Here is a 26279-nt window from a genome sequence, read left to right as displayed (position 1 = left end):
AAGAAATTAAAAGAGATCATCACAAATAAAATTTATTCCAATCCTACAACACATTTGCATGCTCTGCACAACTGGTGGATAAATTATCTAACAAAGAGGACAGGGAACTTCTGCACATTGATCAAGTCACTTAACACAAAAATAAGCAAACAACCTGTCAATATTCTACATCAGTTTTACGATGCCTGACAGTTTTTACTTAAAACACAGCATTTCAAATCACTAAAATTCATGCCTCACGTTTGGAGAAAGAAAAATGCATTAAAAGAAACGTATAAAACAAGCAGCATCTTGGAAAGTTAAGGATAAGTAAAAGGGGGCAGCACAATAAACAATCATAATCTGGACACCTGTCCAAAGTGTGACTATCACTCATCAAGGCTACATCCAAGGCTAGTTATATAGAACTTAAAAGATCATCTAATCTCATTAAAGCATGATTACTTGCTATCAGGTGGGACAGCAGTTGTTGAAAGAATTAAGTAACAGATTTTTAATACAACAGTTAAATGTTGAATGGGAAACTGCAGGTATGTAATATGAAAGAAACAGCATTCCCCTCCCCGCCCGCCTTGTCGCTTAAGAGTGAATTACAGTAAATTCACTAAGTTTCCCAAAAGCCTGGACGGTGAAACTAATGAAAGGAATCAAGGGCTTTATCAGCCTTCTGGTCACCCTTACAATGCCAGATAACTACCTGGGGAGACATGATCAAAGAAAACACTGAATACATGTTCTGTGTAACCTCAGTGTGCACCTCATCTTGTCATTACATGAAAAACAAGTGTGTGTTCCAAATAAACCAATCTGCAACGCTTAAAATTGTAACAGCGGAAAGGGATCCTGTACTTACGAAAGGGGAACAATGATAAGATAGGGGCCATTGAGTCTTTTGTGCTCCATCAGGTATGTGATGAGTGCAATAGTTTGTATTGTCTTTCCTAGGCCCATTTCATCAGCTAAAATTCCATTCAGATTATTATTATAGAGTGAAACCATCCATTCCAGTCCCTGGAGCTGAAATGAGGAATAATAGTTTCAGTTATTTAAAACATACACAAATAATTATCACCAACACTAGTACTACAGAACTGAGGTTCTGGTGTCCCTGCCTACTTAGATGTTGGATTTCCTTTAATACTACTATATACATGGAGATCCTTGGCTATCTTAACACCTTCCCTCCACACACACACACACACACACACACACACACAAAAAAAAGAAAAAACAAAACAAGAAACACTTCTGATAAGAGCTACATGGAAATCATCACTCCTGTGTGATATAAAGTCAGATTTCACACATCAAGGTCTTTTTGTACTGCACACAAAGCAACACAGGTACTCACATGTATGGTTGATAAATACTTAACCTTACAAGAGTTAGTTCTTCAGTTTCAACATTGTCAAATGTTAAAACAGTCTGTGTATATTTCATGTCATTTGCCTGTGTCAATTAAAATCTTTCAAAACCAAATCCATCAAGTCTGTGCAAAACATGTAAGCTTCACGTGTGCCAACCACATTACTGGTATACTAAAGCTCTTGTAGCAAACGTACACTTAGAGTCTGCTGTCCATACCTCAACATGTCAGAGTAGGCTCCCTTTGTCCAGCTATGTGTTGTGTATAAAACCTCACAGTGGGAAGGAAGCCAGAGTACTGCAGCTATGAAATGTCTACATAACAGTTTTAGACTCCAAGAAGTACTGCTGGAAAGCACTGACTCAGATTATTTGCTTGTGACACAGACTTCCCCATATGTGTGTTATCACATTATTTAAGCAAGTGCAAAGCAAGTTTTTGCCTCCAAGATCCAGACTTCTGGTGAGTCTCATGCATGGTGACAGAAGTATATTAAGAGGCCTAAGAAGGTTCAGAAAGAAAACACTACATGCTCAAAGTAACCTTCTGCTGCCCCTGCAAGAGAGTATCCAAAAGAATCTTGCCACTTACTGGCTTTATATACATGCTGACTCATTTATATTTTTAAGTTTTTAAGTACGAAATACTCCGATCACAAAGAGTTGACCAGAATTTGTTCTGCACTTGTATGTCCCACTTAGAAAGTAACTTCAGAATTGAGAATAGGAAAACTTTTCTGCGTCACTGAACTTTTTCCACTGACACATACCGATAGGAAGGAAGAGACAATCTTACCAAACTTGTCAGTAAAAAACATGGAAAACCAGAAAAAAAAAAAAAAAAAAAAGAGAAGGAAAACGCATGTGTGTGATGACCCCCTGACCAGAAGGGCAGTAGCTTGGTGCAGGCTCTGAAGGAGGTAAAGGCCTGAACAGTAAGCAGGGCCAAGAACTCCTCCAGTTTCATCCTGTTCTCTGAAAATCCACAAGGGAGCAGTGACACAATGAGAATCGATGCATGTGAGCTTGGAACACTGATCGTGAGATTAACACATAAAAAACCAAGTGGGTTTTCCAAGACTCATTTACCAATTTCCATCACATGTAATTTGACTATGCGCTAACCACTTTATCCCACAAATACAACAGCCTAAGCAAGCCTTCTCTGAGGTCCCCCTGCTAGCCAGCATGGCTGCATGGTGGTGATCTCCTCTTGAGCTGGGAGACCCCTCAAGGTTGCTCCTTGAGGCAGAGAGACGTTTCACCAACAGCAGATCTGTGGGAAGTGACTGGTACCACGCATAACCTTGTAGTATAACTTTGATTCTGCCTTGGTTACTTTGATTCCATGCTGAATTGATGCTAATGAAACAATATATAAACTTTACACATACAACCCTTTAGACATGAACTGCTGACTAGGTCTGAGATTAAGTCTGGACCCATCGACACCTAGACTCTTCTCTGAGAAGGAGATCAGAAAGCAAGGGGGTACATTCTGAACCTTGTGACTCAACCAGAGGGTTCTCTTTGCCTTTTGCATCTCCAGTCTCTCTGTGAATCATTCTATCTCGAGAGTAACCCAATTTTGCAGTGTATGGTTTTCCATGCAGTAATTAACAGAGTGAACTTTGACATCGAGCTTTGTTAAATTGCACTTTTACAACATCTTTTGCGAATACTTTTGACAGTCATTCTTTAAGCGATCTAAATCACCCATTCACGACAAGCTGGCGTAGTTAGCAGCATCCTAAATCACAATTTGCGACATAGTGAAATCTAGAGGACAGGGAAATACAGGGAGTGAAGGGGAGAGCTGCAGAACAATCTCCTTTAGAATAATCTTGCTACAACCAAAGCAAAGCATCAACACTCCTGACATAAAGACAAGTGTGCCTCTTATGTCTGGTGCAACTACTATATAGAACAGACACCATAAAAAACAAATCTACTTATTAAATTCCTAGATATCACATTGAGTGGACCTGCTCTAATTGGCAATCCCTGTGAGTGTCTGTGTAACTCCTCAGACCAAATTTTTTTTGCCTTGTGGCACAGAGGGAAATTGCATTGCAAAACACAGATCTGCATAACATAACAATATTTCAACATTCCGTAACTAATCACAATTCAGGAAGTAAAGGAATTATCACTATCTTAATTTCCCATCCATGAGCTCTTTAAGGCAATATGGCCAAAGTGGGTCCAGCCTTGGGACTAGGTTGCTAAAGACTTTATATAGTCAGTGACTGAAAATCTCCTAGGTAATAGCTCTCTAAGCCCCTGCTCCACAGTGGCACTGTTCTCTTCTGTACACCCAGTCTGAACCCTCTTGTTTCAGCTTTTGTTCATTATCTCGTTTTCCCACCATGTCCCACAGTGAGAAGCCCAATATAAAAATACTAAAATGCTTTAAAAGAGAGAAATCCGCTTAACTCTTGAATTCTAAATTATTTAAACAAGCTACTGTAATAGATGGCAGTGCTGAGGAGCATAGGAACCAGGGGCTGTAATCATAATGCTTTGCAAACTCAGGAAAAGATATTCCTCCTAGTTCTCTGCAAGCAGAAACAGATGAACATCTTTATAACACCTTAGTGAGTAAGTATTATTCTTTATTTTACGTGGATGTAGAAATAATGTTCTGATTGCAGAAAATATGCAGGTTCTTGGAGTTTCCTAGAAAGCTGTACAACAGCAGAAGTGTTGAAAACACGTACCAAGGACATTTTCAATCACACATGAATCTAGCTTAGGTGAGAATACAGAAGTTCCTAGTTAATAAATCCACTGAACATCTGTAAAGAACATGAGACATCAACCTCCACAGTGAAATAGTTTTCTTGTTTCACAGAATCACAGAATCATAGAATAGAATACTGTGGGTTGGAAGGGATCTTTCAAGGTCATCTCACCCAATCCCCCCTGCAAGGAGCAGGGACATATCCAACTAAACCAGACTGTTCAGAGACCCATGCAACCTGGCCTTGAATGCTTCTGGGGACAGAGCATCTACCACTGCCCCTCTGGGCAATCTGTTCCAGTGCTCCACCACCCTCATGGTAATTTTTTTTTTCCTTATATCCAGTCTGAATCTACCTCCTTCTAGATTAAAACCTTTACTCCTTTACTCTCACAACAGGTTCTGCTAAAAGGTTTCTCCTCATCTTTCTTATAAGCCCCCTTTAGGTACTGGAAGGCTACTATAAGGTCTCCCCAGAGTCTCCTCTTCTCCAGGCTGAACAGCCACAACTCTTTCAGCCTGTCCTCACAAGAGAGGTGCTCCAGCCCTCTGACCATCTTTGTGGCCCTCTTCTGGACTCACTCCAACAGGTCCATGTCCTTCCTATGTTAGGGCCTCCAGAGCTCAATTACTGCATTGAAATAATAGGATCTTAATTAAAAAATAAAATCCTGAACTTTTAAATATTGGAAGAAGAAAAACAGTTAACCCACCATAAACTAAAATAATAAGCAGAACTGAAATTCCAGGTCAATGAGAAGGATAGCAAAACCAAAATAATATTGGTCTGTAGTAAAAAAAAAAAAAAGTTACAGGTATACGCAGAAAATTAGTATCACTATTCAAATAGTATGTAAGAAACATTATCTGTGATAGGTAAGTGTCATTGCTTTGTCCATATACTTTGCAAATGCTAGAGATCTTGTATTTCTTAACCAATTTTCAGTTTGTCTCTTGAAATAACACATTGAAATGTTTAGCATAATTCCAAGTTTTAAATATTTTAATGTTTTTATGATTTCTCACCTGATAATGTTTTAGTGTGCCATTAATAAGAAGAGAAGATTGCTTCTCTACCCTTTCTGTAATCGCATGAGCAACAGTGTAGTAGGACTGAGATCCTCTAGCACTATATTGCATGCTATATTCATCATCCACATCTTGTTTGGCTGTCCTGGAAAGCAGAAAAATAACTGAAGTGAATTCTCACAAACAAACAGGTTTTTTGTCCACAGCTCACACATGTATGTCTAAAGAAACAGTGCAAATCCCCAACTGTGGTAAGTACACTAAAGAGTGCAAGCTACTTCATTAACAGTACACAACCAATACCAAATGATCATATTCCTTCTCCTGTTCATGCCACAGAAGCTACCACAACTCACTGTAACCTAGAGCAAGCTACTAATGAGAAATACCACTGTAACAAATCACAACTCCTAACAAAAAATAGCAACTAAAGAATACTCACTCAATGATCTGCTTTGCATCTTTCTCAGAAACTTCCTCACTGTTAGGATCCAGGAGTATCTTCTCATCTGCTTCTAACCTGCTTGATTCTTCTTCATCATCCTACAGAATATAAGAAAAGAACAGGGATGTTCGGAAAGTACAACATCTTCCTAAGTCATATGTTCAACTAGCATTCACATACTGTTAGCTTTCATTGGTCAATGCCTTATGACAGAAACCTGCATCACAAAGTTCAACATAAACCTATTCTGCAACAGAATTGCACTGCAGCATAACAAGGCTTTTTTGACATATGTTAATCATCAGTAAGTCATGATACTTTGAAATAAAAAGTATTTTCCCCTTTAACTATCTTACTTTTAAAAGCCTTACTCTGTCTACCATGTGCATGGAGAGGATTCAAATGCCATGTATATGTTTATATTACATTCCAGATGTGTGATAACTCAATAAAGCATAAAAGAACTGTTGTTTTAGGCATCTAGTTTCTTAAAATTTTAAAAATACACCATATTTTTACTCTTTTCGAAGTAACTTAATTTGTCTTCTGGCTACAGTTGCAACAATTAACCAACAACTTAAAATTTCACTAATGAAGCTGAACAAAACATGCTCCAAAATCTGCAAGTGCATTTTCCTAAGAATGATTTCCCCAACACTAAATAACACTGCTGGAGAAGAGTCTGTGCTAAAAATGTGTGCACATCTCTTAGCATTCTTCCTAGATTCTGACAGGTATCAGGCCCTCCCGTCCTATCTTAATACTGAGAGTCTTGTAGAATTACATTAGCAATAATTAGTCCCACAAAGGCATGTATTTTAACATCATACAGTCCAGTCAAGTTTCAGTGGTGATTTGGTGTAGTATTGTAAAGACTGGTAGACTTAGGAGATCTGAATTCTGTATCTAGTTCTGCTACTAGCCTGTTGATTGAACATGGTCCTTCTCTAGTCATCAGTTTTCCTCTCCTTTAGAAAGTACTTGTCTGAAAAACGCTATGCAAGTATTGGTATTGATTATTCATAGTATCTAATATTACGACCCTGCAGGGTTGAGATCTTTGTGCATCTTAAGTTTCTTTTTAGAATTTTTGTAATAATAGTAATTAAATCACCATTACAGTACTGAATCAAATAAGCCTATCCTGAACAGTATGAACCTAAATCCCTGATATAATCCCTAACTTTTTAATAAACATAACATAAAAATAGCAACTGTGTTATTCAGAATTGCCAATAAAATCTTCAATGCATAAACATCAAAGATGTTAACCTCATTCAGTGCAAATTAAGCCCTTTCTGACATATATTTTAAAACAGGAACCTGCTTATATTTTCTCCTTTATGATTATTAACAGTCAGAGTAAAATTTTTACTTTCCCTAACCACAATTACCAGTTACACGTTTACAATATATATAAAGGGCAAATGCTAGGAATGGAAAAGAATTACGAAACAAGTTACTTTTTCTGTTTGTTTCCTTTTTTACTCTCAAAACACCTACTTACCTGCTATCGCTTTCTCTTCCTTCTTTATGAAAATATCACATGGAATAAGCACTTGTTTCGTACTGTATTACTTGTCATAATATTTTTTTTAAAGACACATACCTCCTCCTCATATTCAGAGCCACTTTCATCTTCACTGTCTGACCTGGGAGCAACTTCATAGCTGCACAAAGATGACAGAAAGATTATGAATTACAGTTAATAGAAGGAGGGATTAGGTTCAATACATATCCTACTCAGCTTGCACACAATAAAGTAAAAGAATAACAGAATAGATAAAAAAGAAAAAAGAATAGAATCATAGAATCATAGAATGAAGGTCCCTTCCAACCCTAACCAAAGGTCATCTAGTCCAACCCCCCTGCAAGGAGCAGAATTACAGAATTACAGAATTATTATCAAGATTGGAAAAGACCTAAAAGATCATCCAGTCCAACCATCACCAATACTTCTCAGCTAAATCATATCCCTCAACACAACATCCAAACGTTTCTTGAACACCCCCATGGTCGGTGACTCCACCACCTCCCTGGGCAGTGCATTCCAGTGCCTGACTACCCTTTCCGAGAAGTAGTATTTCCTAATGTCCAGCCTGAATCTCCCCTGGCGCAGCTTGAAACCATTGCCTCTAGTTCTCTCACTGTCTACACGAGAGAAAAGGCCAACCCCTAGCTCACTACAACCTCCCTTCAGGAAGTTATAGAGAGCTATAAGGTCTCCCCTGAGCCTCCTCTTCTCCAGACTGAACAATCCCAGCTCCCTCAGCCGCTCCTCGTAAGGCCTGTGCTCCAGACCCCTCACCAGCTTCGTAGCCCTCCTCTGAACGTGTTCCAGGGCCTCAATGTCCTTCTTGCAGTGAGGGGCCCAAAACTGAACACAGTACTCGAGGTGCACCCTCACCAGTGCCGAGTACAGGGGGACAATTACCTCCCTGTTCCTGCTAGTAACACTGTTTTTGATGCAAGCCAGGATGCCGTTGGCCTTCTTGGCCACCCGGGCACACTGTCGGCTCATGCTCAGCCGAGCATCAATCAGTACCCCCAGGTCCGTTTCCTCCACACAGTCCTCCAGCCACTCCGCCCCAAGTCTATAGCGCTGCCTGAGGTTGTTGTGGCCGAAGTGCAGGACTCGGCATTTGGTCTTGTTGAACCTCATCCCATTGGCTTCAGGCCAGCTCTCCAGCCTGTCCAGATCCCTCAGTAGGGCCTCGCTATCCCCAGGCAGATTCACACTCCCAGCCAATTTGGTGTCATCTGCAAACTTACTGAGGGTGCACTCAATGCCCTCATCCAGATCATCAATAACGATATTGAACAGGACAGGCCCCAGCACCGACCCCTGGGGAACACCACTTGTGACCGCTAGCCAGCTGGATTTAACTCCATTCACCACCACTCTCTGAGCCCGGCCCTCCAGCCAGCTCCTTACCCAGCCAAGAGTGTACCCATCCAAGCCATGGGCTGCCAGCTTCTGCAGGAGAATACCGTGGGAGACAGTGTCAAAGGCTTTGCTGAAGTCTAGGTAGACCACATCAACAGCCTTTCCCTCATCCAGCAGATGGGTCACTTGATCATAAAAGGAGATCAGGTTGGTCAAACAGGACCTGCCCTTCATGAACCCATGCTGGCTAGGCCTGATCCCCCAGCCATCCCGCACATGCCGCATGATCTCCCTCAAGACTATCTGTTCCATAACCTTCCCTGTAACCGAGGTCAGGCTAACAGGCCTGTAGTTCCCCGGATCCTCCTTACAACCTTTCTTGTAAATGGGAGTCACGTTGGCAATCCTCCAGTCTTCCGGGACCTCACCAGTCAACAAGGAGCGCTGATAGATGATGGAGCAGGGACATCCCCAACTAGATCAGGTTGCTCAGAGCCTCATCCAGCCTGGCCTTGAACGTTTCCAGGGATGGGGCTTCCACCACCTTTCTGGGCAACCTGTTCCAGTGTTCTACCACCCTCAGTGTAAAAATTTTTTTCCTAATTTCTAATCTAAATCTACCCCCCTCTATTTTAAAACCATTAACCCCTGTCCTATTGCAACAGGCCCTACTAAACAGCCTCTCCCCATCTTTCTTGTAGGCCCCCTTGAGGTACTGGAAGACCGCTATCAGGTCTCCCCGGAGCCTCCTCTTCTCCAGGCTGAACAGCCCCAACTCTCTCAGCCTGTCCTCATAAGAGAGGTGCTCCAGCCCTTTTACCATCTTTGTGGCCCTCCTCTGGACCTTCTCCAACTGGTCCATGTCCTTCTTGTGTTGGGGGCTCCAGAACTGGACACAGTACTCCAGGTGGGGTCTCACCAGGGCAGAGTAGAGGGGCAGAATCACCTCCCTCGACCTGCTGGCTACGCTTCTCTTGATGCAGCCCAGGATGCAGTTGGCCTCCTGGGCGGCAAGGGCGCATTGCCGGCTTATGTTAAGCTTCTCCTCCACCAGCACTCCCAAGTCCTTCTCCTCAGGACTGCTCTCAATCCATTCCCCGCCCAGCCTGTATTTGTGCCTGGGATTGCCATGACCCAGGTGCAGGACCTTGCACTTGGCCTGGCTGAACTTCATGAGGTTGGCACGGGCCCAGCTCTCCAGCCTGTCAAGGTCCCTCTGGATGGCATCCCTCCCTTCCAGCGTGTCGACGGCACCACACAGCTTGGTGTCATCAGCGAACTTGCTGGGGGTGCACTCTATCCCACTGTCCATATCGCCGACAAAGATGTTGAACAGGGCCGGGCCTAACATGGACCCCTGAGGGACGCCACTCGTGACCGGTCTCCTCATGGACATTGAGCCGTTAACCACCACTCTCTGAGTGCGGCCATCCAGCCAACTCCTTATCCACCGAGTGGTCCGTCCATCAAACCCATGTCTCTCTAGTTTGGAGAGAAGGATGTCATGCGGGACAGTGTCAAAAGCTTTGCACAAGTCCAGGTAGATGACGTCTGTTGCTCGTCCCTTGTCCACCGATGCCATCACCCCATGACTAAGAGAAGCCTATGAAAAATATCAATGCAAACAGGAAAAGCAACCTACCCGTATGCTAACTACTTACCCAGGGTTCATTTCCAGCCAAGCATCCAGCTGACTTGCTTTTGGTGCTTCTGGTCCAAGAAGAACTTTGCCTGTTTCAGTGTGAGTCACTTTGACTGGAAGGTCACTCATCTGACTGCTCTCATCTATGGGCTAAAAATTCAAATGAAGTGTAACCGAATCTCATGCTTGTCATACATAATAAAAAGAACTAATAGCTCCTTCAAAATTTCAGATCTGAACAAGCAATTAAGTTCTGTTATTATAAGCCACACCTTCCCACATGGCTACCAAGCAAACACTGACTCATATTTCTTGTGTGTAATATATTGTATGTGACATCCACAAACATATCACAGTATTCCAAATAAATTAACAAGAGTAGCACAGAAAAGAATACACTGCTGACATCTGTGAAACAAGACACAAAGTATTTATGCTTACAGGCACTTAATCCAGTTATTTATACCAATGGACATCTGTTACAAAAAAACCATACATTGACCTTATGACCTCTTCTCTTATATGGAGAAACAAGGACATAACAATTTAGCTAACTTTTTAAGTAAAGAAGGTCTATTTTAAAGATTCACTGTCCTGACTTCTTCAACTAAGCTGATAAAGCAGCTGCAGTAATAAAACCTTTTACTTATTCTGGTGCTGTACTAAAACCAGGATAGCATAATTACTTTTTCTGTTATTTCTTTCTGTTTAATCACTGATTTTCTATTGTAAAAACTTTTTACCTTCTACTACCGCTTCTACTGAAGAATTTTTTCTTAATATATATATATATGAACAAGAAAAAATTATCCTGAATAGTTACAAATACAGTGACTGACAGAGTATAAAACTTAACCCATTTCCAGAAATACTGAAATTACAAGAATGTTATGTGTATTTTCCTTATGCAACTGTAACTATATTAAAGGATTTTGCTATAACTCTTTAACTGCATCAGCAAACATATCTCTTGTAAGTATAAAAATGACCAAAAGTAAAAAAATAAATAAAATTCTTAAGTCTTATATAAAAGTAAAACGGAAAAGAAAAATGGCATTAACAGAACAGCTCTTAAAGAGGCAGCATACACTCTGCTACTGAACGAAAAATATTCAAAAAATGACACAGAAAAATCACTCAAATCCATTTGCTTCTGAGGAAGAAAGAACTTTCAGATGTCTTAAGCCATAATACTCTAGTCTGTCCTGTGTCTGAAAGGTCATTATACGCAATGGCAACAATGTTTTTTATAAAAATCAGAAGCTAGAATATATTGTTCTTACCACCTCATTTTAGAAATTAAGTTATGTCTACACATGGACTGCAAGAAAACCATTTACTTTTAAGCATATAACAAAGCTAAGAGGGATTCTTCAGCATACTCAGTGACAGATTCAATGTATTTTTCTTTCAGTCTTCAACTTTCTAAAGAGAAACAGCCTGGCATAAATGTTAATCTAGACAGCTTTTATTCCTGGTTATAAAGAACAGCTCTTCTTAGAACATTTGTGGTCATGATTCTTTTTAAGCTATAGGAATGGCACACAGAACAACCAAGTTTAAATAAAAAACAAAACACCAAAAAAACACCTTGTAAAAATCATACCTCTCCATCAGGACCAAGACCAGATGCCATTCCTTCTGCATTTTCCTCAGCTTTCTACAACAAATGAAGAAGTGAAAAACATCACAGTCAGATTACAAGCACAGAGAGAATACTTTATGTGACGTAAGTATTTTTGATCATGAATATGCTTTACTCTATTTCTGAACAGCCTGGGATTCATGTAATACAAGGTGTGGGTGGATACAGGCAGAAATAGGCAGAGTTACTGTTACCCACACAAACCATTTACTAGAATGAATAGGGTACCTGCAAGACCTCTATCACTGTAACAAATCTGCACCTACGAAGTGGCTGGCCTACTGAATTTCTAGGCTAGACCTAGAGCTCAGTTGCTTACAGACTATGCTAATACAAAGAGAACAGTAATTAATTTTCATGTGATTTACTATTAATTTACTCTAAAGTGCTTTAATATCAGTTTCAGAGGTTTCTCACTGCCATTTCTAGGAGAAAATCCTAAGAACTCTTTTCTCCCATTTCCCTGTAAGTACAAAACATTTAACCACAGGTGTCAGTAGATTAAACTGTGTTTTACATGGATTACAAAATATAAAAGGGTAAGTATTAAAAGTGTATGACTTGGAAAAAAGACACATTGCCCACTAAGAAGTGCTGGAGCTGTGCAATTATGAATTAATAGATTTATAATTAAAACAAAGGGTAATATTTGTGTGCACTCCTGTATCCTTGACAGATGAGGAAAAGCTTGGTGGAAAGAACTTAATTACAAACAAAAAGCTGGAAGATGATCAAGCCAGAGCTGAGACTATTTTCCTGCTAATCTTCCTTTAGGTTTTAGGCTGGGATGTTTATAAGCACTGGGTATTTATGGATATACTTCATACTTCAGTGACAGAAAATTACATCTTTATTGACAGGGCCAGAAGATACTCTGCTCCTCATCTATACTTCAGCTAATCTGATACAGAAATAGAACTGTATCACAGATGTGTATTGCTGAAAGAATTAATATTTTTCATTAGAGCAGTGCATTTACTCCACACACTGTCTTATTAAGGATTATCTCTGCTGTGAAGTCCATACATTAAATCAGGTCTGTTCTCACTGGTAACACAGGTCAAGAATAACATTTAAGTTACGTCTTAACTTTGTAGGCAGGGGACTGTTCCTATGTTAAGAAGATACTCTCAACAAAAAGTACAGAGCTTTTGGAGAGGGACAGGAGAAAACATGGAGCATTTTTTAGACTATTACTCTCCAAAATTATAATATTTTATATGCTGGTATTTATTAGCATATTTAAAGTGCTGCTTGTAAACCATGTAAACATAATGTTTATATCTATATCAGTCATTAGCAGCAAACCAGGCATGGAAATGGATTATAAAAATCCTCTTATCCCTCCTGCAAGAGATGAAAGGTACTCAGAGGTCACAAAAGTGACAAATCATTACTTAATGATTATTTCATACATAGAATTATTTTTTTTTAAATAGCAGTGTTCAGTTTCCACAAGTTTCTCTCACAGGGTAAAATATTACATACAAAGAAAGGTAATTTTGAAAAGCTTCAATTAAATATTAAGAATGCACAACAAATAATACCACTGGCAGAATACCTATTTGCTATAATAAACCTACCCAAGTTCTTTCTCTCTAGTTGTTTCCAATGGTCCTACAAAATGGACTGAGTCAAATGTAGAATGTAGAGAAACTTTCATCTAAACTAAAAAAGTTACCATGTATGAAACAGCTACATAAACCAGACTTTTCCCATCTTCTTCATACCACGTACTTTTGATCCAGTGGATCTTTGTTGGGTACTTTAATCATAATTTACATGTCTGGCTCAATTTTGCCTGTAGAAAGTTTATCAGCAAATCAATGTTAGCAGCTGATGAGTTTATAATCCTGCCTGCTTCTCACCTTCTTTGGAAATAGCGACAATGCATTTCTTAAATATTTCAGTGGAGAGAGGTGAGTTCCCTCACCGTTAAGAATTCGTCAGTGTAGATTATTTTAGATACTCTGGCATGTGTACTGGGTATCAGTACATTTATCAACATTAAAATTGGATTTGAAGAAGAGATGACCTAGAAACACCAGCTGTAACTACTTACCTTCTTTCTTCTCCTTCTCTTCTTCTTCTCTTTGGCAGCTTGTGCCTGTTTATGCTCCCACACCAGGTTAGTCAAGTTAGCCACATACTCATCTGTCTGCTGCAATAGGTAGGCCAGGCGTCTATCTTTCTTTTGGTCAATCAGCTTACGGTAGCCTTCTTCATCTTCAGCCTAGCAACACAAAATAGACATCAGCCATGACAGAAATGCTTCCACAGAAACACCAACCAACTCCTATGTCAATAATCAAGTGTTACCTTAGGTCATTATGATCCGCACAGGACAACTACACAAGTAAAGAACCCATTGTTTGATCAGGCCCATCAGGTCATACACTTGTGTTAAAGGGTCATAAAATCATAGAACGGCTTGGGTTGGAAAGGACTTTAAGATCATCCAACCCCCCTGCCATGGGCAGGGACATCTTCCATTACATCAGGTTGTTCAAAGCCTCATCCAACCTGGCCTTGAATACTTCCAGAAGGGGGAAATCACTTAACCTCACGTCAAACAGACTACAATGTTCCAAAACAGAGATGCTTTGCACGTCTCCTACAGACATGATTTTTCAAAGACATGAAGTGTAGCTAGCCCATACCCAAAGGAAGAACATGGGAGTGGGATGCAAACTTGCATTTAGTCATTTTTCCAGTATGAATACAAATTTTTTTCTTCTAAGTGTTAGAAGAAAATTTTATTCTGGGCAGATTATCTGTCATCTTTCTACTCTGGTGTTATTTCATCTTTTATACAGATCACTGTCAGAGACAGGATTCATCAGGTAAGCCATATATCTGAGTCATTCTGGTAAGTTCTGCATCCTTGTGGCACTGCGTAAGTGTTTTATTAGGAGTAAGACATACCAGGAAATATTATTTTCATGTACTGTGAAGATGTGATGCAGCATATGATCAAGTCAGAAAAATACATGGAAAGCAGCAGAGACATCTTTGTCTATTTTGGCTAAAATAACAAATAAGCGAGGTAAAAAATGCCTTATAAAAAACAAACATTAGTAAGAAATATTTTAAAGATGATTAAGACAGCACTCTGGGAGACAAAAAAACCCTCCTGCCTTTCTGGAGAGACACCAGAACTGCTGAAAGTTGGCAAGGACAGATGCAATGTTCAAACTGAGCTTGTAAAATTGCTTGTAAAATTCAGTTGTAATGTTCAAGACATCAGAACTACAACACTCAAAACTGGTTTTACAAATTCTAAATTATTATTATTATCATAATTATAATTTATTATTATTACGGAATACAAAGTCATTGTAATCTATCCAAGGTACTTCCTTCAGACATTCAAGCTTGTCTTGATAGTATCTTTTTAAATCATATCAATATCCATTTCTGCATGTGATATATACTAGCATTAATGAGCTGTGATACAATCAACATTTCAATTGTAGTCAATGAAGGACAACCTATGGAGCGAATTCAACATTCTTCAAAAGACATGTGAAGAGTTTCAGACACAGTACATTGCCTTAAACCACATCAAGTGTCTGAGAGGAGAAGATCCTTCTAAAAATCCCTAGTAAATATCTGCAAATTCAAAATTTATCACAACTGGACTAAAACTAAATAAGCAAAATAATCCCACTAATATAATACACAGTTTGCTTTTGCAGAAGTATTTAATTGAGCAGTAGGGCCAAAGACTTCTGAGTGCAAAGCCCCAAACTGAAAATGCCTATTAAGTACTGTATCTATGGTAAGAGCTTGACCAGAGCCTTGGTGAAGGAGTCTTAGAAGAAAGCACTGATATTCTGGAAGCACTGGTATCCTGCACCATTTCCAGACCTTCAAATCTACTTCATATTTTTCAGGAGTGGACATCTTCAGTATTTGTCATACTACATGTTAGACTGACATAAGCTCAACCTCGCAATGTACAAAAATATTTCTAAAATATCAAATTACCTTTAATCAGCTTTTTTTTCTCCAATAATTAACATTTTTATGAGTTTGGTTAGACAGACTGCTGGCAATTAGCTCCAATTATAAAAAAAGCTCTGTAATGCTGATTACTATGTAATTTTACAAAATTATCTAGGTCCTAAACATTTGTTATTCTCTTATGCAAGTACTTCATTTACATTTCACACACACTTTTATTTCTAAGCTTTTAACATTTTTATATTTAGTTTTACATTATTAATGTATATTTTACATTTTGTTTTGTGATTTTTAAAACCAAACTGTTCAGTCCTTGTTTATGGTGGGAATAGATTCTGGACAAGGACTAGCGCTCTGTGTCACATCTGCACTCATGTTAGATACGTACTGTTTTTTACCAGCACGTTTCAAAGTAAGCACGTCAATTCCCATTCAACTCTACACTGGTGAAGTGTTAACAGAGAGTTAAAAAAAGAGCGAATCAATGTCTTGAAGTAATTTTTCCAACCCCAGTTGCTAACATACTTGTCCATATGCATTAATCTGTCTACATTTAAAATTCCAGAATTATATGAACTCCTAAGATGTAGGCAGTCCACTGACTGGTTTCACAGTGTTCTGAAAAGAGATGGTCATATGGGAACCCATTCTACTCTGTCCTAAGAACAACACAACTGATATTGTGCAAGTGCAAAGAACGGGAAACTATAAAATATCTAGGAGGAGTACGATCCTGGAGCATTACCGAGTAGAACTGGCTGCTATTAATTCTCAAGATACATGCGTTACTGCTATTGGTTATGTATTTTCACATGTGAAATCAGCTTTATGTAAAAGTAGCAGAGTAATGCCATGAACAAGTTAATCATATGGCATCTTCAAAACCATACATCTAGAAATAAAACACAGTCCAGTATTCATATAATGGACCAATACTCCTGCAACTATGTAACGGTTTTAGTATATGAAGTTAATGAGATTAAGTGATGTTACAGAGAAGTGGCTGTGCTGAGTTTTCATGCTGGTAGAAAAAACAACTATTCCTGTCAAAAACTTTAAAAAACGAAGTAGTTACAGGCTAAAATGAACAGTGTCACATCAACTACCATCATCAGAAATACACATAATCAAACTGCAGCAGCTTTAGACTTATACTTTCTGTGTTACAGAGGCTTTATTCTGCAAAGGAAATACACGAGTGTGGCTGAGACTGTGTATGAAATGGTAAAAGCATACAGTATGTAATTTTAGCTAAAATAACCGTGTTTTTTCCTCTACTCCTTACCATTAGTCTCCTCATTCTTTCTTTCTCAATTCTCTCAGTTTCTTTTTTCTGCTCACGCTCAGTGTTGGCATGCCATGTTGCTACAGCTTTAGAAAGTTTCTGAATTTTCCCAGCAACTGACCGGTGGTACTCTTTAAAATCTTTAGCATGCTGCAATATGCTATTCAGGTACTCCTAGAAAGAGAAACAAGTTAGTGCAGACACTTGGATAAAGCACAGGATTTGAGATCAGGAATACAGAAGTTCTAATCTTATCATTTTCCAATTGCTTACCACACAACTTGGAGTTTTTTCATCTTAGAAACTCCAAAGGTAAATAAAATACGTAACAGGGAAGACTGTACAGCAAAGCAAGGTGCATTTCTGTCATGGGGCAAACAGTTAATAAGTTAAACTACCTGATGCTTCTGTCTACGCTTCCTCTCTTGTTCTATCTTCTGCTGTTTCTCAAGCTTTTCTGTCATACGGGCCTCCCTCAAAGTCTGCCGTTTGCTTCGTTTGTAGGCTTTGGAGTTCAGTGCTGTCTCCAGTGTTGTATCACGACGCATGCAGGCTACCACCTCTTGTCTTAGCTACCAGTGGGAAAAAAAAGAAACACTTTAAAAAAAAAAAAAATCATTCTTTATACATGAAGGAACAACTTAAAACACTGGTACAGCAGAGTAAAACAGTAACAGTCCAGAAGATGTCCCAGCCTCCTCTTCCCTTTCAGCCACAGTTCTGAAATGAGCCAGCACCTATATGATTGCAGCAGCTACGTCCATCTCCCTAAACAAATCTCAACCCTACACAGAACAGCCAAAAGTATTAATCACTTTTAATCATAATTTCTTCCTTCTTTACAAGATGCTGCAAATTACTGTCCTGCTGCAACTAAAGAGGCTACCCAAGATGTTACACCATTGAAGTAAGACACGAATTAACAACATACATAACATGCTTTCTAGAGCTGGACTGAACACAGCTGACAACTTGTTCCATTGCCAGCTGCACAGGAGGCAGCAAGGAGAGGTAAATGTTAAGGGCTAGGAACAGTATTGCCCCAGTCCCAGCAGTACAGCAAGGAGAACCTGTCGTTTTTCATCTGACCTCTCACAAAACTTCATTACAAAGGAATTCCAAGGGTAGAGGGAACCAAGACTTGGACATCATTGTACAACTACTGCCAAGGCTTCTGCCAGGAAGTATTTTTGCCTGACCTGCCAAATCACACCTTTGTTCTTCCAGACTAGCTGGAAAAGCGAACGGCAAGAAACCCACAAGAGTCTTGCAGTGTGATACCTTTTGTGAAATTCATTTGCTGATATATGCACTGAACATCCATCTTGCATCTTAGATATCGTCTTGTTATGTTTAATTTTCAATCTCTGTGTGCCACAGTGGAAATCCTGAAAACAGACCACTGAGAAATACCACACACAACACCAACATACAACTCTTCTTAGAACAAGTAGACCCATGACAAATATGAAGTATGTCCAGAAAGAGGTGTCTGTTGGGATTTGTGTTGAAAATCAGCTTGCAGCCTGTCCAGCTCTTGTTTTGTCTTTGTGCCAATGCCATGTTCATTACAGCCTGCTCAGCTCTTGTTTTGTCTTTGTACCAATGCCATGTTCATTACAGCCTGTCCAGCTCTTGTTTTGTCTTTGTGCCAATGCCATGTTCATTACAAAAGACACAGCTCTATGGTTACACTTTAGACCAAAAGATAAGCAGGAAGCAAAAAGAACACTTTCACATTTTTATTAATAAAACAACCCAAAATGTAAGTTAGATATATCTGTGACTTGTTTATCAGTCAAATTTGTCTCATGCAAAATCTCCTGCTTAGGTGTAGTGCTGCTGCAAAATTTCTCACCAGTTTACTCTTTGCTGCATTAACACATTTGTTGCGACCTCTACGAGAATTTTCCTGAAGCAAAAGCCATTACCTGGCGCTGGAAATTCAGTAACCTAAGTGCCTTCAATTCCACTGTAGCTTTGGTTCGCAGATCAGGTGGCAGAGAACCAGGTAAGTTCTCCAGTTCCTGGATTCTGTGAGCAATTCGAGCCTGAAGTCTAAGTAAAAAGGAAGTTGGGTAAGAGACCAGGAGAAATTTGTAAGTGGTTAGCAAAATTATACAGTAAAAATAGAAAATTCATCTCAGGCATTTAATTGGCTTTTACTAATTGTTTCTGAAATAACAGGCTTTTGCAGGGATGACATTAGGTATGCTTTTCCACTATGAAAATAAACTGACAAATAATGAAAATATCCCTTGGTCCTTCTTTTAATTTTGACTAAAAGTATATGTGCAAACAGAAACTTGGGAATTTTATTTACTTATACTATAAGGGATTCTGTTTTCATGCTTCTTTGATGGGTATTGTTTTATGCACAGTGTGGTCAGTGATGACACGGACAAAACTTTCCTTAATATCTGGAATTCTACTTGGTTATTTTATAGACAAATGAAAAGTTCATTAGTAAAGTATGCACAGCTACATAGGTGTTACACTGTAAATCAGATTCTACTTCACTCTTCCTTTACAAGCTCCTTTTGCATTCATTTGCAAATTCCCTATACTACATAAGACTCATAGAATTTCCCTTCTCTTTACTTTCACAAAGCATAAAACATCAGATCATGTTAGGAAAAGATGTCTACTGCTGTTTTCCTGTGATGAGAACATCGGAACTGCCATGAAGGGAGAAAGAAAACACTTTCTAAGGGTCTTCTTTGCATACAGTGATGGCTTTTCTCATGCCCTTCTGCCCCCTCATAATACTCCACAATATTAGCACAGTGATACAAACTCTCATACACTCAACATGTCAGCCTCACAGCTGGAAAGCAAATATATGGATATATATGATATATGAATATATGGTATATGGAGTCAGAACAAATCCAAATAAAACTATCTCACAGTAACTGCAAGCTTTATGACATGTATAATCTGAAAAGCAACTGGAACCACGTGTACAGTTGCACACAGTAATAGTACTCTTCTGTAATAGTACTCCTCCCTAAAACTCCTAAACTTCCTTAAACTATTCATTTTTTTTTATTACCAGAAGACTTCTGAAGTTCCTGGAACAAGAAAAAGAAGGTAATGCTGCATTACTGCAGAAGACTAACTTAGCATCCTCAAGAGAGCAAAAAATTGAAGGAGAATTAGATTAGTGCAGTTTTTCATACAGACTGAAAAGTAAGTCAATAAAGGTTACTTCCTAATAAGATAAAGTTCACTGAAAGCCACAGATATTTGTATAGGTCCAGAGAAGTTCACGATTCCCACAGGAAAATTATTCATTCAGAAAATTACATTGTCATATTTTGTTCTTCCAAGTGTATGTACTACACTCAAAAAGTCCACATTTCGTCTACTTCACCTGTCACTGAGCATTCCAGTTATTAAGAAGAGATTTCAGTGGACCTCAGGATGCAAAATCTTGAGAATTAAGTGGTTTTCTGAGAGATTGGAGGTACTATTGTACAGGCATACAAAGAAGCACCCAAGACGTACAAAGAGAATACTGTTCTAAATCACTGATAGGTACTCTGCCTGCTGCTTATTCACACATGGATGTAATCATGCATCACAATGATGATTTATTACTCAATTTCACTCCCCAAATAGCTGCAACGCTTCTCCTGAAACCATCACCTACAAAACGGCTATAGCTAAATCACTGACTTCAATGAAACTCTACTGGAGCAGCCACAGCCTTTCCAAACTTCTATTTTGAGCTGTGAACTTAGTAAGGCAGTTGAATACCAAATATATTTTCATTTTTTTTTCTTTTTTTTTGTTAGCAATGAGTGTTTCTTCTTGTATGATACAAGAGGATGAGCACAAAAAGTTGATCTAAGTTCTTCCTAACATAGCTCATTGTTTTAGATAATTAGTAAAATGTTCACTTATTAGTTTGGCCAGAATTGGCTTGTTACTTTAACTCCAGGTATAGAAGAGGCCAAAGGGCCTGCCAAAGTAGAAATTCAAGCAATAGCCAAAGTTAGGCTGTCTAAATTATTAGTAAAAATCCAAATATACAATTTTATTGAGATATGATTAAACATAATGAAAGCTTATAGAGTGTCCTTATTACATCCCATCATCACACTAATCAGTCCATGCCCATATAAAAGACTCTTCACACTGCTACTAATTTCATTTGTTTCTCTGTTGTAGTTTAGCCCTGCTTGGAACCAACTACGCAGTCTCTCAGTCACTCCCCCACCCTCTGAGGGAACCAGGAGAGATAATATAAGAAAAAAATGCTCGAGATTCGAGATAAGGACAAGTAGAGATTCTTAAAGTTACCGTTACGGGCAAAAGAGACTCAACTTGGGGAAAACTATTCGTTTATTATTAAAACCAAAGCAGGATAATGAGAAAGAGAACAAGACAACTTCCTGGGCTTAACCTTATCTCTACCTCCTTCCCCTCAGAGCAGCACAGGGGGAAACAGCGAATGGGGGTTATGGTCAGTTCATCACTTGTTGCTTTATGCCACTCCTTACTCCTCAACTCCTCACATTCCTCCCCTGCTCTGTTGTGGGGTCCCTCCCACGGGCTACAGTCCTTCGCGAACTGCTTCGGCATGGGTCGTGTTTCCACGGGGTGCAGTCCCTCAGGAACTGCTGTCCCAGCACATGCCCTCAACGAGCCACAGCCTCCTTCAGGCATCCACTTGCCCCAGCATGGGGTCCTCCCCGGGCTGCAGGTGGATCTCTGCTCCTCTGTGGGCCTCCATGGGATGCAGGGGCACAGCCGGCCTCACCATGGGCTGCACCACAGGCTGCAGGGGAATTTTGGCCAGGAGCAGCATTACTCCTCCCACTCCTTCTTCACTGACCTCCGTGTCTGCAGGCGTTCCTCTCACAAGAAAAATTCTTCACAACAGGCAGGCAGATGCAGCTCAAGATCTCTTCACATCTCATCTCCTCTCCACTTCTTGCAGCCGGGCTGGGCGAAGTCAGGCCCAGTTGGCTGCCCAGCGGCAGGCCAGAGGGTGAGGCCTGCAGGGCCCACAAGGCTCACGCCTCCCCCTCTCTGCCCCCGCTTCAGCTTCTCCTTTTTTTCCTGTTTTTTCCCCTTCTTAAATATGTTATCACAGAGGCGTTATCAGGGAACATTCTGTCACCAACTGGCTCACCCTTGGCCAGCAGCTGTTCCGCCCTAGGCCCAGCCAAGGCCACTGGACAAAGGGGAAACAACTAGCAGCTTCTTGCAGCAGCTGCCACCTTAGCCCCCTCTCACTAAATAAAACCAGAACATTTTCTCAACTCAGGTTTTCAAAAGGCTGATAAAAAACAAATGCACATGAAAATTTATCATTTAATTATAAGATATATTAGTATTTCCAGGAAAACTTTTCCTCCAGTATTTTTCCTCCATATGTTGAAATGATTGCAAAACAGAGGTCTGTGATGAGCTACAAACAATGACACTTCTACACTTTTGTGGGTGATTACCCTCCTTTTATACTCCAGACAGAGCGAAGCAAGAGGAAAAAAAAATAAATCAGTATGTCTAAGACAGTATAGATACTACCTCAGAAAACTCTCACTGAAACTCAGATCTGTTCTCTACTACAATAAAGTCCTAGTCAAAAAAGTTTAAATAGTAAGGAAAATCTACAGTGCACATATGGAAGAATAATAAAAAGTGGCAGCCAGATGGGTTACACACAAAATAAAAAAAAAAAAAGGAACATATTTTGAATTTTTATTTCCTACTTTTCTAGAAGTATTAATCGTATTGTCTCCACTACTAACAGTAGTAGTATTTTCTTGAGTAGTCAGTAGGATTTTTAAAAGAATTTAATGACTTAAATCCCAACTCAAGTGAATGTAACATTTACTTGAAGCGTTTCTCCCAACAGCCACCTTCCAATCTTTAAAGGGAATGACTACAGTTTGCGGGACTATTACTGTCTTCGTGGAAAAATACCAATAGCTATTAGGTAAACAGAATCCAAAGAAAAAAGTTTCCTAAATGCTTTTTACAAGCACTTGAAGGATATAATCTCACCATTTAAAGGATATATTTAATTAATCTTTGCAGTTCAGCAATTTATCTTCATCCACACAGAAAGTGGCTGGCGCATCTACACAGAGATGTCTTTGCAAAATAAGCAATGCACACCTCTCCCTCATTAACTAGGGTCAACAGCAGAGGTTACGCTTGCACATTCAAGTCTGTCTGGCATTGATGTCATGCAGTAAGCCATGAAGATACATAAAAAGAGACTTTGCCAATAACAGAAAGAAATCATGGACAATCTATAGGACTAGCAAGTGTATTTTTTTAATTAGCAATGACAAGGTGGAAAAAATTCCTTCCATATAATAGAACAACTTTCTATCACACACATTATTAGCCTTAAGAGATCTATTCAGTGAGATCAAAAAGCTGCACTTTATTTTGAAGAAAATGTTTAAGAAAAGTTTCATAAAAACACATTATGAATTTTTCATTCTGGCTAGGTTTCAAGAAACACAAGTTTAACAGCTCTCCACACGTGAATAATTTAAACTTCTTACATTGATAATAATTTTAAATATCTAAGTTTCTTTTTATCCACCTTTAGTCACAAAGAGATTAACAACAATTATCATATAATCTCATCTCAACATATGCTGCAACTAGCTTCTTGGCACAACCACGTGAATTTGACAGCAATATTAACTCTACATTTTCTTTCTCTTTGCTGATATGTGCTGGAGCCTTTTTTATAATTAGGTTAAGGCTTTTCAGGGAGAAAAAGCAGGGTGATGAGGTTTCATTAGGTTCTAAGCTTTTTCAGATCCTGCAATATATTAACAGGTGCATTACTGCTTCTCTGTCTGTACTGGTCTATTTAACACGTGGTTAATCAATATGATCGCTATACTGTGCCTATTTGATGAATTGTTTGATGAAATAACCTATGTAACTTCCTAGTAACAAGGAAATGAAAAAAGAATTGCTGTCACTGAAGAAAAAAAATATGTAATTTTCTAACAGGAAAAACTGAAGTATTTCACATTTACAATACTGTTCCACGTGTAAGAAATGTTCTAATACATAAATCATGTACATGATCCACTAAGAAACAGAAATGTGTGTGTATGCCTTAGCATGTATTCTCCCCCAAAAGTCTGCTGCTACACATGAGAGGTATGTATATAACGAGAGAAATGGCCACCTCAGCAATTAACTTTTTATTCTGTAGCTCATATATTAGCACCAAATTACTGTCTTCCCAGCAGCACACTTTGCACCTTTAGTCCAGAAACACCATGTTCAAGTCACTGCCGTGGTTTAACCCTGGCCAGCTAAGCACCACACGGCCACTCGCTAACTTTCCTCCACCCCGAGGGAGAATCAGAAGGGCAAAAGTGAGAAAGAAACTCATGGGTTGAGATAAAAACAGTTTAATAATGAAAAATAAATATTTTTTTTGAAGTTGAAAGGAAAACAGAAAAAAAATAGCAAAGAGAGCAAAATAAAATAATAAAGAAAGACAAATTAAAACAACTGCTCACCATCAACCAACCAACGCCCAGCCAGTCTTCGAGTAGCAGGCTCCCATCAACTTTTCTCTCAGTTTTATTGCTGAGCATGACAACGTCATATGGTACGGAAAATTTCTTTGGTCAGTTGGGGTCAGCTGTCTCAGTTGTCTAGCTGTGTCCTCTCCCAAATTTTCATACACCCTCAGCCTACTCGCTGGCAGGGCAGTGTGAGGAACAGAAAAGGCCTTGATGCTGTGTAAGCACTGCTCAGCAGTAGCTAAAACATCTCTCTATTATCAACACAAATTCAAAACACAGGGCCATACAAGCGACCATGAAGAAATTTAACTCTATCCCAGCCAAAACCAGTACAGCCACTAAGTAAACCTCATCTATAATTTGCAATAATTCCTAATTTATTCAGATTCAAAACTCACACTTCCCTACAATAAGGCAGTACACCAAAATTTTACCCTTTGTGTCTATCTATATGTTTGAAACAAGAATTTCTAAAGTACTTATGTGATAATTCTGTGTTCTCATGAAAATAAGTAATTCAAAGAGTTTTCTAAGTATTTCAAAGTAAACTACTGAGACATCTCAAGAGACAACCATCTCACAAAACTTGCATTAACTTCACTGGTTTCAGGATATAAATGTTTCTATTGGCTTTTTTCTACTCCTCTTTTATTAAGAAAGTGTGAATCCACCAGGTTTCTGTATTAAACTTGCCTATACTACAGCTAAGTCTAGCACCATCCAAAGCACAAAAGCTGTTAAACTGTTTTTTTAAAAGCTTTTGTCTGATGTTACTTATATGTTTTTAAATCATTAAAAGACTTATGGAAGTTTTAAGCATTGAGTTAAGCTCTATCTTACACAAAAAGTAGGAGCTTTTCTGGGATCAAGGTCTGGCTTCTGAACATGGCACCACATCCTAAAACACTTAATGGTGTTTTACCTTCCTAAAGCAAAAGTTATTAAACCAGTCTTCAGTGAGATCATCATCTCCTCTGTCTACCTTTCCCTACAAAGTCACTGTTACAGTAGCTGGAAGATGCATCATCCATCCAAAACAAGCAAATACGCTACGCTAAGTTTCCTTCCTCTGACTGCTAATGATCAGGAACACGTTACGTACAGGTCAAGATTCTTCTGCCTGGTAGATTTTCAAGGTCAATTGTTTAATAGCCTTGTTGATGGGAATAGGAAAGAGGTCTCTTTCTTACTCCACAATAAATGTTATCCTCTATACTTCGTAATGAATGTAATTATCCATCTAATTAGGGCCCTCAGTTTTAAAGCTCATGCTTCCTGGTAACCTTTATTTTTAATCTTGCCTGTGATGACATACTTAATATTCTCTCTGCTCTTCAGTAGTCCAGCCAACCCCATCATCACTAACAGAATTTGGTTTTGCTGTGGCCACTGCACAAAGGCAGACTCATCTGCCTTTTGACCTCCACTGCTCTCTTCTAACTTCCCTTTTGTTTATAATTCTGAAAACTTTCTTAATTGAATTGGTTTCTCTGTAGACCACAAGGATTTTCATTTCCTAACTTCCAGTGTTTGCAGCATCCATGTAATACACTAACCCAGCAGAGTCCTTCAGCCTGTTTTAAACTTACCTGGTTTGCAATGATACTGCTAGTATGCTTTACTAGTTCATAACTTAGGGTAGAATGAAATAATTGTTTGGTTTGACATTTCCACACTTCTCTTTGACACAGTCTCTCTCTGTAAACTCAGTTTATACTATTGTCACTACAGTAGATGAGGAGTTCC

At 39.1% G+C, this 26279-nt stretch overlaps 1 protein-coding gene across 2 annotated transcripts in view; it reads right to left on the bottom strand.

Annotated features, from left to right (window-relative positions):
- Nucleotides 1-26279, bottom strand: part of SMARCA2 (SWI/SNF related BAF chromatin remodeling complex subunit ATPase 2) — a 124765-nt gene that overhangs the window by 65973 nt on the left and 32513 nt on the right. For both annotated transcript variants that reach the window (XM_086770957.1, XM_086770956.1), the window contains 10 exons: nucleotides 18939-19065; nucleotides 17406-17579; nucleotides 17008-17181; nucleotides 13819-13989; nucleotides 11718-11771; nucleotides 10131-10261; nucleotides 7192-7252; nucleotides 5580-5680; nucleotides 5135-5282; nucleotides 854-1017 (listed from right to left, as the gene is read on the bottom strand). In XM_086770957.1, coding sequence (XP_086627083.1) covers nucleotides 854-1017; nucleotides 5135-5282; nucleotides 5580-5680; nucleotides 7192-7252; nucleotides 10131-10261; nucleotides 11718-11771; nucleotides 13819-13989; nucleotides 17008-17181; nucleotides 17406-17579; nucleotides 18939-19065 — 1305 coding nt within the window. The remainder of the gene's footprint in view (nucleotides 1-853; nucleotides 1018-5134; nucleotides 5283-5579; nucleotides 5681-7191; nucleotides 7253-10130; nucleotides 10262-11717; nucleotides 11772-13818; nucleotides 13990-17007; nucleotides 17182-17405; nucleotides 17580-18938; nucleotides 19066-26279) is intronic.

Source organism: Chlamydotis macqueenii, chromosome Z (genome assembly GCF_036417535.1).
Source record: "Chlamydotis macqueenii isolate bChlMac1 chromosome Z, bChlMac1.mat, whole genome shotgun sequence".
In the NCBI taxonomy this organism is placed as follows: domain Eukaryota; kingdom Metazoa; phylum Chordata; class Aves; order Otidiformes; family Otididae; genus Chlamydotis; species Chlamydotis macqueenii.
Note: the sequence above shows the minus strand (reverse complement) of the source record. Positions and strands in the feature narration are given on the sequence as shown.